General features: G+C 43.0%; 1 protein-coding gene across 1 annotated transcript in view; it reads left to right on the top strand.

Moving 5' to 3' along the window:
* The window catches only part of EFCAB8 (EF-hand calcium binding domain 8), a gene marked incomplete at its 5' end in the record, with an annotated part of 37,625 nt that extends 21,709 nt beyond the window's left edge, over nucleotides 1-15,916 (top strand). The window contains 15 exons of the mRNA XM_084645878.1: nucleotides 116-264; nucleotides 1,356-1,493; nucleotides 3,509-3,616; nucleotides 3,790-4,017; nucleotides 4,498-4,568; nucleotides 5,003-5,207; nucleotides 7,218-7,472; nucleotides 7,922-8,062; nucleotides 8,157-8,378; nucleotides 8,777-8,938; nucleotides 12,046-12,214; nucleotides 13,413-13,545; nucleotides 14,661-14,865; nucleotides 14,993-15,091; nucleotides 15,515-15,916. Coding sequence (XP_084502004.1) covers nucleotides 116-264; nucleotides 1,356-1,493; nucleotides 3,509-3,616; nucleotides 3,790-4,017; nucleotides 4,498-4,568; nucleotides 5,003-5,207; nucleotides 7,218-7,472; nucleotides 7,922-8,062; nucleotides 8,157-8,378; nucleotides 8,777-8,938; nucleotides 12,046-12,214; nucleotides 13,413-13,545; nucleotides 14,661-14,865; nucleotides 14,993-15,091; nucleotides 15,515-15,721 — 2,492 coding nt within the window. The 3' untranslated portion in view covers nucleotides 15,722-15,916. The remainder of the gene's footprint in view (nucleotides 1-115; nucleotides 265-1,355; nucleotides 1,494-3,508; nucleotides 3,617-3,789; nucleotides 4,018-4,497; nucleotides 4,569-5,002; nucleotides 5,208-7,217; nucleotides 7,473-7,921; nucleotides 8,063-8,156; nucleotides 8,379-8,776; nucleotides 8,939-12,045; nucleotides 12,215-13,412; nucleotides 13,546-14,660; nucleotides 14,866-14,992; nucleotides 15,092-15,514) is intronic.
* Between the last annotated feature and the right edge of the window lie 846 nt (nucleotides 15,917-16,762).

Genomic DNA, 16,762 nt, shown 5'->3' with positions numbered 1-16,762 from the left:
TTTGGGCCTAAGCGTCTTCTGATGTCCTGTTCCAGTGTTTCCTTCATGGGATGCTGGAGAAGTTAGGTACGTCCTTGCCTTCTTTTGTAACTAAAATGTATTTTCTTTACATTAGTGACCGGGGGATTGGATCCACTGGTTAGAATATGGAATCCATTTGTTACCAACAGCCCCATAACGCTGATGAAAGGCCACGTTACTGCTGTGACTCACATCATAGTCAATGGAAAGAGAAACACCATCCTCAGCATCTCCAAAGACAAAGTACAAAGTCCGGATTAAAGGAAAAATGGCTTGTTGCATTTGCAGCCGTATATTTCTGTGCTCGGGCAATGGGAAAGCATCGTCCTCTAAATATCAGTAGAACTTACTAGATGACACTTCTGTGGGTATGATGTGTGCAGGAGCTGTGCCTGAATGACCAGCTGGATTTGTATTAGGTTTGAGAGAGATTCTTTAGTGCTAGACGTGGGATCAGGAGAGAGGAGCCTTTGGTGTAATTAGTGCGTGCTCTTCAAAAAGAGGTTAAACGTTGGTGAAACTAGCTTGGCTGAATAGAAAACTACATCTTTGCATCCTCTGTGGGCCAGGTGCAGGGTACCGAGGGGCACCAGAATCAGTTAGTCAAATATTATAGCTGCCAGGAGCCTGGGAAGCTCCCACATCTGTTTAGTTAGGGGCTCCCAAAACATGAAAATGCAGTTTGCTCCTCCTTGCCTTCCTCTGGCCCTGTTTGTCTTAACCCCATCAAAACCCAGAGCGAATCAGTAACACTGCTCAGTCCCTGGCCATCTTCAGTGATGCCATTCCACCTTTGTTTGTAGCTCCATCTTGAGCAGATGTCGGGTACAAAGAGCCTTTGTTATTGTATCCTTGTCTGTTGTGCTCAGCTCACTAACATTGGTGGGAGGAAGAACAAGGGCAGTAGAAAAGGCTAAAATATTAAGATTTTAGCTTTAGCTTTGAATCTCCTTGTAGGTTGTGGGTTTGAACCAACCCCCCTAAGCATTCCATTCATATAGCTTGTATTGTAATTTAAAGCTAGTGCAGCTTCATACTTTAATGCTGCCTTCTCTGGAATTCTGCAAGCAAAACAAAAATTTCCTGGAGAATGTTGATATTTGGTTTCCTTGGGGAAGGCGGTGTCTATCTGGTAGGTCCTTTGCCTCCATTCCTGGGCTATTGCAGTGAACGAAACCTTACATTGGGATTGTGCATATGTTTGGATATTGGCCTGAACGTATGGGAAAAGTGTATTTCCTCTGGGTTGAACTGCCAAACAGCATGAACTCTCTAATGTGCTTCACAAATGCCTTAATCCCTTTGACTTCTGGTTTCTTTCCTGCATCCTTCAGAATATCCGTGTTTGGGATTTGCTTGATCACTTTTGTCTCCAGTCCATTCCTGGCAGGACTATCTCGTTAGGAAATTGCCCGATTGTTGATGCCTATTACAGCGAGTTAAACAATATGCTTATCTGTACCACCTTCAAGGTGAGTTAGTTATTTTACCATTTAACAGAAGACATAATGTACCCTTTTCTTTCACAAAAGGGAAAAACATATTTTTTCTCCTTTCTTTGCTCATCTTTCTCGCAGACATCAGTGAGGGATTAATTTTTGACTGAAGTTCAAAGACTTAGTCTTGTTGATTTAAATTCACTCTTGTGCAAAGGGCCAACTCAAGGCTTATGCACCGTTTAAATCTTTAGGGCTTACATGGGACTGGGGCTGGGTAGGAAATGTCTTTCCCAACCTGCAAATGGTTTTGAGAGTTTGAAAATGTTACCATCAGCATGGGAATGGAAGATTGAAATCTTGACTGTTCACAAATGAAAAAAAACGGAAAGCACATCCCTGTTTGAGCTGGGAGGTCTGGCATCGACATACCTGAGCTAGTTCTGCTCAAGCGAGCACCCAAACATAGCGGTGTGGTTGGAGGTGTTGTGGGGGCTAGCGGCTCAAGTACAAACCCAGGGAACCGGAGTTGCTGTCTGTGCTGTCTTGGCTTTGGAGCAGAACCAGGGCAGGTTTTTGTACACCAGCAAGGAATCACGCCTCCCGGCTCGAACAGACGTCGTGTAAGCTCTTGGTTGGGGTCAATTGAAATGTTTTTTTGTTTTGATAATTTTGAGATGTCTGATTTTGGCCCTTTTTTTCTTTTTTTTTAAACTTTTTCAGTCCGTCTCGCTTAAGTTTCAAAATGAGAAGTTGTTTTGAACCGCAGAACCAGTATTTTTCTTTTTGAAAATGTTAAAATGAAATGTTCCAACTATTTTTCAAAGTTTTTTTTTCCTCTACGTTTTGTTGAAGGGGGAAACTTGCTGAAGCAGACCCCGTTTCATCAGCAGGTTGTGTTTCACCAAATTGACATTTCTGTTGAAAAACCATCAAAAAATCCCAACCAGTCCTTCATGGGGCCTTGTGCCTGAGGTGAATGTCCACCCACTGAGACACAGCATGGCCTAGTGGAGACAAACTCAGGAGCATGTACTTTTTAGTTTCGTTTCTGCAACTGGCATGCTTTGTGGCCAAGTGGAGGTCAACTAACTTCATTCTCTGTACTGCAAAACTGGGACAGTGGTACTCTCTAGCTACCTCACAGGGATATTGTAAACAAGATTTTGACTGAAATTCTCATCCTGCTCAAGTGAACAGAGCATCAGTGGGACTGCTCACGTTCGTCAGGGGAGCAGGGTTTGGCCCTCTGTTGAGGTCTGATCCTGCAGAGTCCTGAGTGCTTTCCACAGGGTGCCATTAGTTCCTATTGAAGTCAATGGGAACTGCATGAGCACAGCACTTTGCAAGGTCCTGCCCATAAGTGTCTTTATAGTGCTTTGATGACATAAAGTGCTAAATGCTGTCAGTGATACATGGTGGCGGTATTAGTAAATGCTGGATTTTTATTCAGTAGGCGGTTTGGAATAGAGATGCAGATATTCACTGACCGTGTCTGGGGATGGACGCAGATCCAAATTCTATATCTGGAGCCCTGCAGATCTGCGTATATCCCTGGGTATATGTGGACCATCTTTGAGGATTGCGGATCAGACATGGTTACAAATTTTGTATCCACGCAGGGCTCTGCAGGCCAACTGATGCTCTGACATCAGTTCCAGATATCCCCCCCTAGAAGAAGGAATAGCTGGATGTAACCGAACGTTCCTTCCAGTGTATCTGCAGGAGGATGGCCATCCTGAAAAAACATTATAGTCTGGGTATTTCAATGGAGGAAAGTGGCACTTTGGTATCAGTAACACAGCAGTGCAGATGTTCTTGAGGTCCTGGTTTATTTTTCTTTGGGGGGTATAGTAATATTGGGGGGCTATCTTTGCTGATGGTTTCCCTGTTCTTGAAGCATGTAGATACCTTTAGTCTATGTTCCATTCACTGCCTAGAGGTGGCAGCTCTGATTCATATAATTCATCTTTTATTCAAATCCTGATGGTTCTTTTTGCAGAAATGTTTGTTTCTGCAGTTTATGGTTTTTTAAATCTATTTCAATCCAGATTGGAATTTTCTATGGAGATTTAGAATTCATGGAAACCATTAACTCAGAAGTCACGTCCCATGACCAGCCGCTATGTACAGCCCTGTATAACAGGAACTTCAAACAGGTGAGTGCCAGGATTATAAACTGCCTTAATATCTGTGGTCACTAATAAACTGCCGTAATGACATATCAATGTCTAATGCACTGATCTGCTCCCCTCCTTTATGTCTTATGACCTTGAAATGCTGAGAACTTGATAGATTGACAATATGTACTTCTTCATGGTGGTCTGTGCAGGTGGTGAGTGGTTGCCATCGTGGGATGGTCAGAGTCTGGGATATCATGACTGGGCAAAAGATGATGCAGTTTATGACCTCGGAGGGCAAGCACACCGAAATAACAGCAATGGCTTTTGATGGGCCGGAGAGACGCCTCATCACTGCTTTGAAAGATGGGACAATCAAATTCTGGAACTTCAACAATGGGGCCTGTCTGCTTGAGATGCCTTACTTGGATAAAACGGAGGTCAGCACCGCATGAAAGGAGAGAGATGTGTTTTATCAGCGCTTGTCACGTCCATCTCTCCTCTGCTCCAGCCTGGAGTAGAAACACCGTTTCATTATCCTTGATTCAGCTTGCCAGGGAGCAGAGGGTGGTGCTACCATAGTGTTTTATCTCCTAGGATAAGTAAGTGGGAGAAGACTGACAGACTGAAATACCAGTAACAATTTTACTTGGAAAAGGGGCCCTTTTAGGGCCAGAGTATCAAACTGTCTGTAAAAACCCTGCAAACGTTGCAGAGGCATCCATTGTGCATATAAAACCTGCCTTCCTACATGTAGTTTGACCAAGTGTGACAGCAGTGATGGGTAATTTGGTGCACAATTATCTGATTTGTGCAAATTTTGCACAAATGGGGGAAGTGTGGATTTTGCATATGTGAGCAGATGTTTTCCAGGCAATTACTAGTTATAACTTAGCATTGTGTCTGTGTCTTTCCTGTAGATCAGTGGAATTCTGTATATCAATCTGAAGATATATGTGACTGGGTGGAGTAAAAGAGTTACATGGTACCTGTAAGTAGGAAGTGGGCAGGGGTTACACGATCCAATGTAAAAATGTATTTCCTTGGTTCCCATTGCTGGCTCGTTATCTCTAACCCTGCTGTGTACCAAATGTTTCCTTAAACATACCAATACCTAAAAGGTGAAGTAGATTATGGTCTGGAGAGGGATTTGTTGTACTTTACAGTCCACTTCCTTCTAACTTCATTAAATACACTGGTTTCAGAGTAACCGCCATGTTAGTCTGTATTCGCAAAAAGAAAAGGAGGACTTGTGGCACCTTAGAGACTAACCAATTTATTTAAGCTTTCGTGAGCTAAAGCTCACTTCATCGGATGTACAAAAGCTTAAATAAATTGTTTAGTCTCTAAGGTGCCACTAGTACTCCTTTTCTTTTTATTAAATACACTGTTCTTCCTGGATGACTGTTTGATCTTGCTTACCAGAGATGTGAAAGAAAATGAGGTAATTGAATACAAACACTGGAAATCCTACCACTCAGAGGACATCTTATCTATAGCCAAATACAACAGTCAACTCTTGGCTACTGCCTCCTGCGATGGAGATGTAGTGATCTGGAGTACAGACTCGGGACAGGCAGTCTGCAGGTTTAACGCATCCCAGAGTCCTTTGACCCTTAAGCCAAACAGGGTAAGTTCAAGAAGAAGCTGCCCAGCTCTGTTTCCTACACAATTCAGTGCTGCAGTATGTTAAAGATGCCTTCCAATTACTGTTAAATTGAGGGGATGCGTGCACTACATTATAACAGGGTCAGCTTGTCCAGCTTAACCTGTGGAAGTCATTAACAGGATGTTGTGAAGGCCAAAAGTATAACTGGGTTCAAAAAGCATTATAGACTTTAAAGCCAGAAGGATCATGATCATCTAGTCTGACCTGTGCATTGCGGGCCTCACCCACCCACTCCTGAAATAGAGCCATAGCTTCTGGCTGAGGTACTGAAGTCCTCAAATCATGATTTAAAGACTTCAAGTTACAGAGGACCCACCATTTACACTAGTTTAAATCTGCAAGTGACCCATGGCCCAAATTGCAGAGGAAGGCAAATCCCAAGGTCTCAGCCAGTCTGTTCATGGATAAGTTCATGGAGGATAGGTCCATCAATGGCTATTTGCCAAGATGGTCAGGGACACAGCCCCATGATCTGGGTGTCTCTAATCCTCTGACTACCAGAAGCTGGGCCTGGAGGACAGGGGATGGATCACTAGATAAATTGCCCTGTTCTGTTCATTCCCTCTGAAGCACCTGGCATTGCCCACTGTTGGAAGACAGGATAGTGGGCTAGAAGGACCATTGGTCTGACCCAGTATGGCCGTTCTTGTGCTGTTATGATTTACAGTTAGAAAATATATTATATTATTTTATTTAAAAAAAAAGTTTAATTTGTTGCTCATCAAAATTAGGTACGGATGATAGCTGGAGCCAGGCTGTGTGCCTTTAGTTCTACGAACGTTCTGCAATCCTGATTTATAACGTCCCCGCTCTTCCATTTCCTGAATGGGGACCTGGAGATCTGATGAATTTTACAGTTGTTTTGTGCTATTGGACACAAGATGGATCCTCTACACACTAAGTTGGGAGTGATAGAGAAGTTATCCAAATAAAATTATGAATATTAATAATACTCCAGCCAATCGGAAACAAGATAGTTAAAGTACAGTCAATTGTGTTTTTAATCAGTCTCTTGGTCTCTAGTTGGTTGAGGCACAGAACAAGTCTGTGCTTGTCCACATCAGAGCACGCTCATCTCAGCTGAAACAGCAGCTGTCCTATCACTGGAACAGATTGAAATTGTGGAGCATGAAGAGTCACTTGATGTTTCATCCGCATGTCAGTGCCCAGAATTCTGGTTTAGCTCTTACAGAACAGAGCTAGCATCTGCACACTGGGGGACAGCATAGATCTGTGGTGTGCTTTGTAAGATGCAGCATGTTTTCATAGGACTGGAAGGGACCTGGAGAGGTCATCTAGTCCAGTCCCCTGCACTCATGGCAGGACTAAGTATTATCTAGACCATTCCTGACAGGTGCTTGTCCAGCCTGCTCTTAAAAATCCCCAATGATGGAGATTCCACAACCTCCCTGGGCAATTTATTCCAGTGCTTAACCACTCTGACAGGTAGGAAGTTTTTCCTGATGTCCAACCTAAACCACCCTTGCTGCAATTTAAGCCCATTGCTTCTTGTCCTATCCTCAGAGGTTAAGAACAACAATTTTTCTCCCCCCTCCTTTTGTTCCAATGCTTTACAAGGCTGGATTGTGGGAAGCTTTGACCACTATGAACCCTCAGATCTTGTATTGAAAATATATTGCATTGGTATCTGTTCCACATGTTAAAGGCTCATCCTTCTCTCACTGAAGTCACAGAAGTTATGAATGGGAGAAAGATCAGACCCTAATTTAGTCCCACTGGCAGCTACTTCTCAATAGAAACAGGGATTCTACTTCTCCTTAAGCTACTGCAGCAGAAAAGTGATGTTGCTGGCCAGAATGGCTGGGTCTGCTTTGCAAGTGAAGAACCCATTGCTGCTTCAGTCATGCAGCCCAGCAGGTGGGATGGGATGTAGCAGTTTGAAGAAGGAAGATGGGAAAAGTCTCTAGGGACAGTTTCACCCTGAATGCAATTTTTGTTCCCATTGCTTAGGTGTTTACTGAGAGTAAGGAAGATCCCAGCAGAGGAAACATCCCAAAGAAACCATCAGTATCCATAAAGCTGAGCGGTTATGCTGAATCTGGGAAAAAGAGTTGGGCAGGCTCGAGGACTAACGCCTCAACTAGGCTTTCAGCGACTGGGAAGCCTTCGGTTTCCTTTTTTGGCCAAGGCAGAAATTTGGCTCCTGCTCCATCTGTTATAAGACAGTCCAGAGAAAAGCAACGGGATCAAGCTAAAGCACAGCAGGTATGGTTCTGTGAAGGCTCTTGTGCTTTAGGCTAAACCCACAACAAGCTCTGGCTTGTTCCAAGCTGGGGTGAAGACATGTCACAGCGTAAGCATTGTTGTCTTTTACACAGTGAACCACACCATAAACAGCAAATGGTAAAAATTCAAGGTGGTTTCCTGGTACTCTTGCTTCTTTTCACTCCCCACCCACCCCCTGCTGCCACTGCATGGTTCTTACACAGCTCTCTGCTTCTTTTGGCCCTTACTCACCTCTGTAAGGGGGTCTCATGACTTGGCCTTATAACGAGAACTTCTTGTAGTTAAGGTTGAAAGAAATATTGGCCCCTCAAAAAATCACTGTCATGTCTTACCACCCTGCAGAGACTGCTGTCAAGAAGAGCAGAACCTAATCAGCCTCCGGTGAAAGGCCTGGCTATAGGTATGTGGTGGTGTTTTTGATTCTGTAGGCAAAGCCTCCAGGAGGGGAAAATACTGACAGAGACAGTGATTCTCCCAAAGACCAAGATACTGCTGAAACCAGCAACCAAAAGCAAAACTATCCAAATTGGCAGGAAGAGTTGAAGGGCCTCCCAGCTGCTGTGGAAAAGGTTAGACATCTACATTTCTCTTTGACCTACCCAGCAATCAGAGTGGATGTGAGAGTGGACAGGGAACGTGTTGCTATGGCTTTCTCTTTTGCAGATACTTTTCCTGGAGACACGTGAGCAGTCCCCTGACACAGCCATTCTGCTAACCAGCTCTGCAGGTGGCTACATCTATGCCTGGTCAGTCAGTAGTGAAGGGGGGATGTTGGGCAAATTTCGGGCAGTACATGGTGATGATGTAAATGCAGTAGTCGGTACCATGTCCACGGATCCAGAGGACTTCATCTTGTTGACTGGAGATTCCCTAGGCTATATTAAGGTGATTGTTTTATGATATCTGAGAAACAGCCTCTTTGAGAGTCTGACTCTGAAGATAAGGAATAAAGTCATAGGATTTGTAACTTGTCTGCTGTTCAAAACAGACCAAACAGCTTGTTCCATTTGAAAGGCTGGGAAAGTAATGAGCTGTGTGAAAACTTGAGACCTTAATTTAAAACCCAGTGAATGAATGAACAAAGCTGCAGAGCAAACGGGACTATCTTTAGTCCCTAGAGATGTCACAAGAATGAAAACTGGGGGGTGAGTTATATGCATCACTCATATTATGGTGAATGGGAGCATTGTGACTGGTCACTTCCTAGCCAGTTTCAGGGGAATGTGCAACATGGTGTTTCTGTAAATGAAAATTAAAAAATTACTAACAAAGTCTCTCCTTAGATCTGGGATATCGAGAATTATTGCAAATCAAAAGAGGTAAAGAAAGTTTCCAGGGCAGGAAAGACAGAAACATCTCATAGAAATGAGAACGTGTTTCGTGACCTAATCCCAAAATATTGCAGAGTTCCTGCCGGAAAAAATCCATCTGTGGAAACTAATGAGGTAGTGCATTTCAGAATCTGTGCTGTAAAGAGTTTATACATTATATTAATTAGCAGTAGCATAGCCTTGTTTCCTTAAACTCTTCTCATCACATTCAGGGTGGGGTTGGCATTTCAAGAGTTTTCTGTAGTGAACTGAATTTTCTGCAGGCCTCTAAGATGTCTCTGCATGATAAATGGGACTTGTGCTCCTAAATCATGTAGGTGCTTTCGAAAATCCCACCCTATATCCACAAATATTGCCCACGCATTTTTAGAAGCTTATTGGAAGTCTGACTGTCAAGCTGTCTGGAGTGGCACTCAAACATGAATACCAGCCTCAGGTCAGACTGCGTAGCAGCAGGGCACAAATCCCAAACTGGTTGAGAGTTCTATACTTAGATTTCACCAACAAAGGATCAAGTGTGAACTCCTCAAGCACTTATAACAGGCTTAACATGGAGTCACAGACAGTCCCCTTGGGTACTCCTATCTATCTTGCCACCCAGTAAACTTGCCTTTGTGTGATAGATGCTCCCTTACACCAAAAATTACAACTTCCCAGTCCCAAAGGACCAATCACTTACCCCAGATCAGCTACACCTTAGATCCTACACCAAAGACAATGCTTGTAGCCAATCCTATAATAAATTAACTAAAGATTTATTAACTAAGAAAAAGAAATGAGTTCTTTACAAAGTTAAAGCAGATAAACACATACGAATGAGTTAGTCTTAAGTTCCAAAAGGTAATAGAAGCTGTTGTAATATGCAAGCTCTATAAGCCCTTTAGGGTTAACCCAGGGCAAACAGCTGGGGATCCCTTGCTTATGCTTAGAAATCTTTGCCCCTTATTGTTCAAGCAGCATAGAGATATCAGTTTCTTCATGGTGGATTTTTATTGCCTTCCTCCCAGAGTTCAAGCTGGTCGGACGAGTGCTTGTGCATGTCTCCTCTTTGTGAGTGGGAGGGGAGCAATTAGCAAAGTCTTCTGTCCCCGGATTTTCCACAATGGCGTGTCTGATGTCTGTGGTTCTTCTTTTGCTGGGCAGGAGATGACACCCCTTGTGGAAAACTAGTATTTCACACTTGGTAATGCTTCTCTTCTGACTGTGAGGTTTACACTTTCAGAGTAAACGCTTAAATGCTATCTTATAACCTGGGATACAGACATTAGAAGTGAGATTAATGCAGGCAGCAACTCACAAGCATTTAATAAATTCTAAACCCATTTTTCTTAATCTGATACCTGTTTTAACAATACTAACACACAGGTGAGTCAGACTGGCTTCCAGCCGTGCATTTGTCATCGTACTGTGAGGCCTAGGGGCCTTGGTGTGAGCTGGCACTTGGCCTGCCAGCGTCACAGTGACCACCTCTTGAAATATTTGGTAGATTAATTAAGCTATGTGGATTGGTCTCATTGCTTTTGGGAAGGTATCACTGGATGTGCTGATGCATGACATTATTTTCAAAATAAATACCAGGATTATTTCTCTTTTTGGAGTGACATTAGGAAAACATACCTTTCTCCTCACCCTTGGAGGTGACCTGCACTAAATTGACACCACCTCAGTGAGGAAGGGAGGAGGTTCTTCAGCCCTTCCTGGCTCAGCGAGATGTGATTTCATAGCAAGAGGGGAAAAACAAATATACTTGCCTTCTTTGAATTGAGAAATATGGGCCAAGAGGATCCTGACTTTGTAGACTCCCTAGTATTGTACTGGATACAACCCATTAGGAGATACCCAGTGGAACTGGGATACAAAAGGAAGACCTGGCCAGCTGATGCATACCGCTATCAAGATAGTTACAGATTATGGTCAAAAAGGTGTCAGAACTATAGAACCCTATAGAAAGAGGTAAACAGAGAGGTGGCAAAGTTTGCAGATGAATACTAAACTGCTCAAGATAGTTAAGACCAAAGCAGGCTGTGAAGAACTTCAAAAAAATCTCACAAAACTAAGTAATTGGGCAACAAAATGGCAAATGAAATTTAATGTGGATAAATGTAAAGTAATGCACATAGGAAAAAATAACCCCAACCATACATACAATATGATGGGGGCTAATTTAGTTACAGCTAATCAGGAGAAAGATCTTGGAGTAATCGTGGATAGTTCTCTGAAGATGTCCACGCAGTGTGCAGCGGCAGTCAAAAAAGCAAATGGGATGTTAGCAATCATTAAAAAAAGGATAGAGAATAAGACTGAGAATATCTTATTGCCCTTATATAAATCCATGGTATGCCCACATCTTGAATACTGCGTACAGATGTGGTCACTGCATCTCAAAAAAGATATACTGGCATTAGCAAAGGTTCAGAAAAGGGCAACTAAAATGATTAGGGGTTTGGAACGAGTCCCATATGAGGAGAGATTAAAGAGGCTAGGACTTTTCAGCTTGGAAAAGAGGAGATTAAGTGGGGATATGATCGAGGTCTATAAAATCATGAGTGGTGTGGAGAAAGTGAAAAAGAAAAAGTTATTTACTTGTTCCCATAATATAAGAACTAGGGGCCACCGAATGAAATTAATGGGCACCAAGTTTAAAACAAATAAAAGGAAGTTCTTCTTCACTCAGTGCACAGTCAACCTGTGGAACTCTTTGCCTGAGGAGGTTGTGAAGGCTAGGACTATAACAGGGTTTAAAAGAGAACTGGATAAATTCATGGAGGTTAAGTCCATTAGTGGCTATTAGCCAGCATGGGTAAGGAATGGTTTCCCCAGCCTCTGTTTGTCAGAGGGTGGAGATGGATGGCAGGAGAGAGATCACTAGATCATTACCTGTTAGGTTCACTCCCTCTGGGGCACCTGGCATTGGCCACTGTCGGTAGACAGGATACTGGGCTGGATGGACCTTTGGTCTGACCCAGTATGGCCGTTCTTATGTCTAGCTTTATACCATTATCATTGCTGTCCACAAACCTGAAGGGATAAAAGTTTGTTTCTTGGTAGATTACGTTCTCATGGTATTTAAATACCATGGTGATAACTGCCATAAAAATAGCTGAGATAAGGTGTGGAGATTATTTATCGGTTATAAAGGTTTGTGTCATGTTTAAACAAAGCTGTTGACCTCCCAAGTGAGCATCTTCACAAATTAATTTCTCATGTCATCTGTTCTGCAGGTCCTGGATGGCTGGAGTACCACCCTTATCCCCCCAGATCTTCTAAACTCTTGGAGGGGTCATCTGAAGAACGTCTCCCACATTGTGTATGTGGAAAAGCTCAGACTAATTGTCACGTCTAGCTATGACTGCAACGTCAAACTCTGGATGCTCTCAGGCAGGCACATAGGTACAATGGTTTGGAATGCTAAAGCCATTCATACCAGCTGGTGTTTTCTAGACATCCACCTTGGTTATGAGACAGAAGAGACAAATAGATGTGTCACTTTTGCTGTCTTGTTAGATAAAACTGGCTTCCTAACTTAAGTGCAATTTGTTAACTCTAATGGATTTTTATTTGGGTAGGATGGCTGGCTCTCAGCTCAGTCTAAATTGGACCACAGCTGACCCCACCAAAAAACTACATCCTTAGAAATATTCTGAGCCCATCAATGCCGTTTTGGTTATAAGGTGAGGAAAGTGCTGCAGAACGGAAAGTGTCAGCCAACTCTCACCAAAGACTGTGAAACTAAAACTACAAGGAAGTTGTCTCATGGCTCAGGACACAGCTGAAAATTTTCAGGGAGAACATTGCACATAAGAACAGCCAAACTGGGTCAGATCAAAGATCCATCTAGCCCAGTGTCATGTCTTCTGACAGCGGCCAATGCCAGGTGCCTTAGAGGGAACGAACCTCTGTAGGTGAGCTAGCAATGCCCAGCTGCTGCCTGAAGCCATCCCAGGCATAGTGCTATTTCTTACTAAAACATTAAAGATAAATATGTGACAGCCCTTAGGAAGATAAAGTTGGTCTTTAGTAAAGGCTCGACTGGGAGCCTCCATGTTGTAGAAATAACACCAGTTGCATACAGTATTGCAGTTAAGAAAAATGATGCCATACAACTCCCATTTCTAGGATTTCCCCCTTTTCTGTAAATTTTACTTTAAAAGAGAAAAAGAAGATTTCAATCCAATTTGTCAATTTTTAAAAAACAATCTAATTTGTTGAGGGAAATGAAGGAAATGTTGACCAGAAATTCCATCCTGGATCGGAGAAATCTTCCTGATGAAATTTTAGTCGCAGCCAATAAGTTTCCATGGAAAGCTTCAGTTCTGATGAATTGGCATATTCTGAAGAAAAAATGTTTTGTCAATACATTTCCACCCAGCTCTAGGGATCTGTAGCATAGTGATGACCATAAAGTCCTGTGTTTATCATCGGCTTCACTTGCAAAAACCTTTGTTTCTCCAGAGATAGGAGAATTGCCAGTCATTCCAAAGGCAAACAAGAGTGAGAGGTTTGCTTGTAGGCAGTTGTTAATTGCTGTGTCTGGGTTATCCATTCAGCCCTCATTCTGACCTTTCTTTTCTGCTGGTTTAAATGGCAGGGACCTTTGGGCAGTCATTGTGGAACGTTGGGCTGCAGTATCTGAGGCCAGCCAAGGTGCCATCGGAAATCCGAAGGGTTGGTTCCACTCAAACCCTGAAAGTGCTCAATGAGGGCAAGTTCCCGCACTGGGAGTAAGTGAACTGGAATGCGTCTTTGAAGAGTCACATTTAAGCAAATGCCTTTCTTGTGTGGAGGGTAAATACGATAGCCTCTGTCTTTGTCACGTCTGGTTTCAGTATGCTGGTGCAGTCTGTATCTGAACTCAAAATAATGGACAGGGATGGTTAAAGGAACTGATTAACTCATTCATTTTTTGTCAGCAGGGTGGGGGGTAAACCCAGTAGCTGCCATGATTTGTTATAAATCTCTGTTCAGCAGGTATTCAATCTCTTTCTCCATGGTTCCAAGTTGGATTTTTAGGGCTGTCTCTCTTGGACTATATTTACACTAGCATTTTTGTCAGTAAAACCACACCCCTGACTGACACAAGTTTCACTGACAAAAGTGCTGGTGTGGAGCGTCTCCTGCCAATATATCTACCGCTGCTTGTTGGGGGTGGTTTAATTATGCTGACAGGTGAGCTCTTGCCCATCAGCATACATGGGAGACCTTACAACAGGTACAGCTGTGCTGCAGTAAGGTCTGCAGTGTAGACATATAGCCTTGGACTTTTGGGGGTCTGTAATATTTAGACTTGAGATAAATTCAATCAATTTTTCCATTCCCAAAGGGTTCCATTCACAAGAAAAATGTATGGAGCCTTATCGAAAGCATTCGATATGTCTCTGTTTCTAGGGCTGCTCTGAGAAGATTTGTTCTTTGTCTGACTGGACACTAAATTGCATAGGTCTAGTCCTGTCCTCACATACACCCATCAGCTCTGGTTGAAACCACTGAGAGTAGTGAGGGCAGAGCTGGGCCTCGGGAGAGCAGCCAGTGTTAGAAGTAGAAGTGCTGAGTCCCACCACGAACTAGGAATTGCAGAGAGCTGAGAAAATGTTAGATAAGAGGGCAGGGAGGGGCGAATGAGAAACGATGCTGACTTTTCCTAAACCCAGAGAGGCTCCAGTTCAAGTCCTCTCTTATTTTATCCTAATTATTTTGCGTAGTCCAAATGCAGCATCTGCTTTAAATATTTCCTAGTTCAATGAGTAGGGTGGGCTCCATTCTGCTGCATTAGGGAAGAGGGGAAAGGCTATTAGTTTGCTGTGGAAGTTTAATCCTCTCCTTATGCCTTTGTGCCCAGAGATACTCGAAGCATTATGCATGTGCTTAGCCAGGAGAGGAGGCAGCATTCCATGCTGACGAATTTATTGCGAGGAAAATCAGACCTAATCTTAGATTTTAATCTGAACTTTAAAAAAATGATCCAGAAAGAGAAGCGACTGACCCGTTATATGGATGAACAAATTGAGGCCGAGTGGCACCAGTGGGAAAAGAAGGGGAAGCTGGTGAGGAAACCAGTGATGTTGTCTGACATGCTGTTTAAAAGGGACAATGTACAGAGGGCTGGAGGGAGAATCTTGCACAGGGAAACAAATGTAGTAAACTGCCTTCTTTTTACTGTAATTATCACAGAAGAGTGAGATCCTGGGCTCCTCCTACAAGCAAAAAATGAGGCGTCATTTATCTGAATTCCTCCCAGATGTAAAAGCCTGTGTTACCAACAAAGAGCAGGTAAGTTAATGTCTTTCCACTGGAAGCTACACCCTCAGGGCCTGAATATCTGAGGGAGATGTCTTTAGTCCTTGACAATGGAAAGATAGTTTCAGATATAGGCACTGCAGAGGAGAGGGATCTTGCACAAATGGTAAGATGGACAGGAGCAGAAAGGAGGCAAATGATAGGAATGTGAAAAGAACAGAAGTTGGGTAGAGGCAGGTAGGACTTAGGATGGAGCAGAGGTTCTAAAGGAAGGCAGGCAATTTTTGGATGTTGAACAGGAGGCTGATGGGGGCCGGGGGGGGGGGGGCGCAGTACAGTCATTTTTTTGTGCTACTGCTGCCTGTTTTCCTTCTACGACTGCTACAGAACAAGGCCTGAAAGTGCAAAAAAAAGCCTCTAAAAATTTCCAAACAAGACTTCTTTTGTCTCGTCCAGGCCAGGGTCTATCACTGTATCCAGTATGCTGACCTGCAGAATGTCACTCCTCCTCCAGTTCCTGAGATGTTGGTAGAGATGCAACAATTTCAAGCAAACTTTAGGAGAAAATCAAGGTCAGGGAAAAGGTTATCAGCTGCCATTTCTCACAAGCTAAATCTGAAAACCCATCAACAAAGTAAACTGTCTTCACGCACAAAAGACTGAACTTCACTGAAAGAAGCTGATATGGTCCTTTGAAATAGATTGACATGTAACAGGGGAAAAATGTGTAGGATATGTGAAAAACCTAACTCTGTTTTCTTAACAGATGCTAGAGTCCATACAATATATGGGCATCATTTATAGCTTGTAAGAGTCATAGACATTCTAGCCATCTGGTTTTATAAATGTTAGAAACAATTTTTGAACAGGTAACGTATTTGAGAAAATGCAGGATCTTGCAAATAAAGGAAACATTTATTTTATGTGCTAGCTTGGAGTTTAATGCACTGCATGTTTTTCTTCGTGAATGAGACATGGAGCCTTGAAATGTTGCCAGTTGGAGTAATTCCACCTGTTAAATGCACCTTGTTGAAGAGCTGCAGAAAACCAGGATGGAATCTTTCACAGAGCTCTCAATACCAGAATGCAGTGGCCTTCATAAAGAAGTTAGGGTTGGCAGCTTCTAGATACATTACACGTCATTGGCAGGGTTGTCCTGGGTATGTAGCGAGGCGCCCCTCTGCTCCCAACAGTTAGTGTGATGTGTAATCACAAGGAAAAAGTCTCAACTTCATCATATGTCTAAAGTATTTAATACTAATATCTTCCTAAGAGCTGTGTAGACTGTTACAACATCTCTGTAAGACAGGCAAGGGTTTCCATTTTCTAGGTAGGTAGAGGGTAAGTGACTTGCCCAGTGCTGCAGTGGGCCAAAGGAAGAGTTGAGAATGGCCCCACCTTTTAGCCATTAGACAATGCTGTCCCTTACTTGATTAGCTTCTTCTACAAAGAAGTGTAATATTCTGCTGATATTGACTAGACAAAGTGGTAAAAAAAGCTTTAAAGGGATCTTTGTGACTCAGGGAGCAGGTGTCTCAGGGCATATAGGTATAACCCAAGTGTTGTCCTCACTAAATCATGAGGTAAAAATGTGTGTTAGTTGATAAAAACAGCTCTGGAATAAATCTGGTAAACAAAAGAATACGACGGGATATTGCTGCCACCTGGCAGGCATCAAAGATCAGAGGGCACGTGATCTACAGG

The sequence above is a fragment of the Lepidochelys olivacea genome (genome assembly GCF_965140295.1).
Source record: "Lepidochelys olivacea isolate rLepOli2 genome assembly, chromosome: 13".
Taxonomy (NCBI): Eukaryota; Metazoa; Chordata; order Testudines; family Cheloniidae; genus Lepidochelys; species Lepidochelys olivacea.
This window is presented reverse-complemented; position numbering and strand designations above follow the sequence as displayed.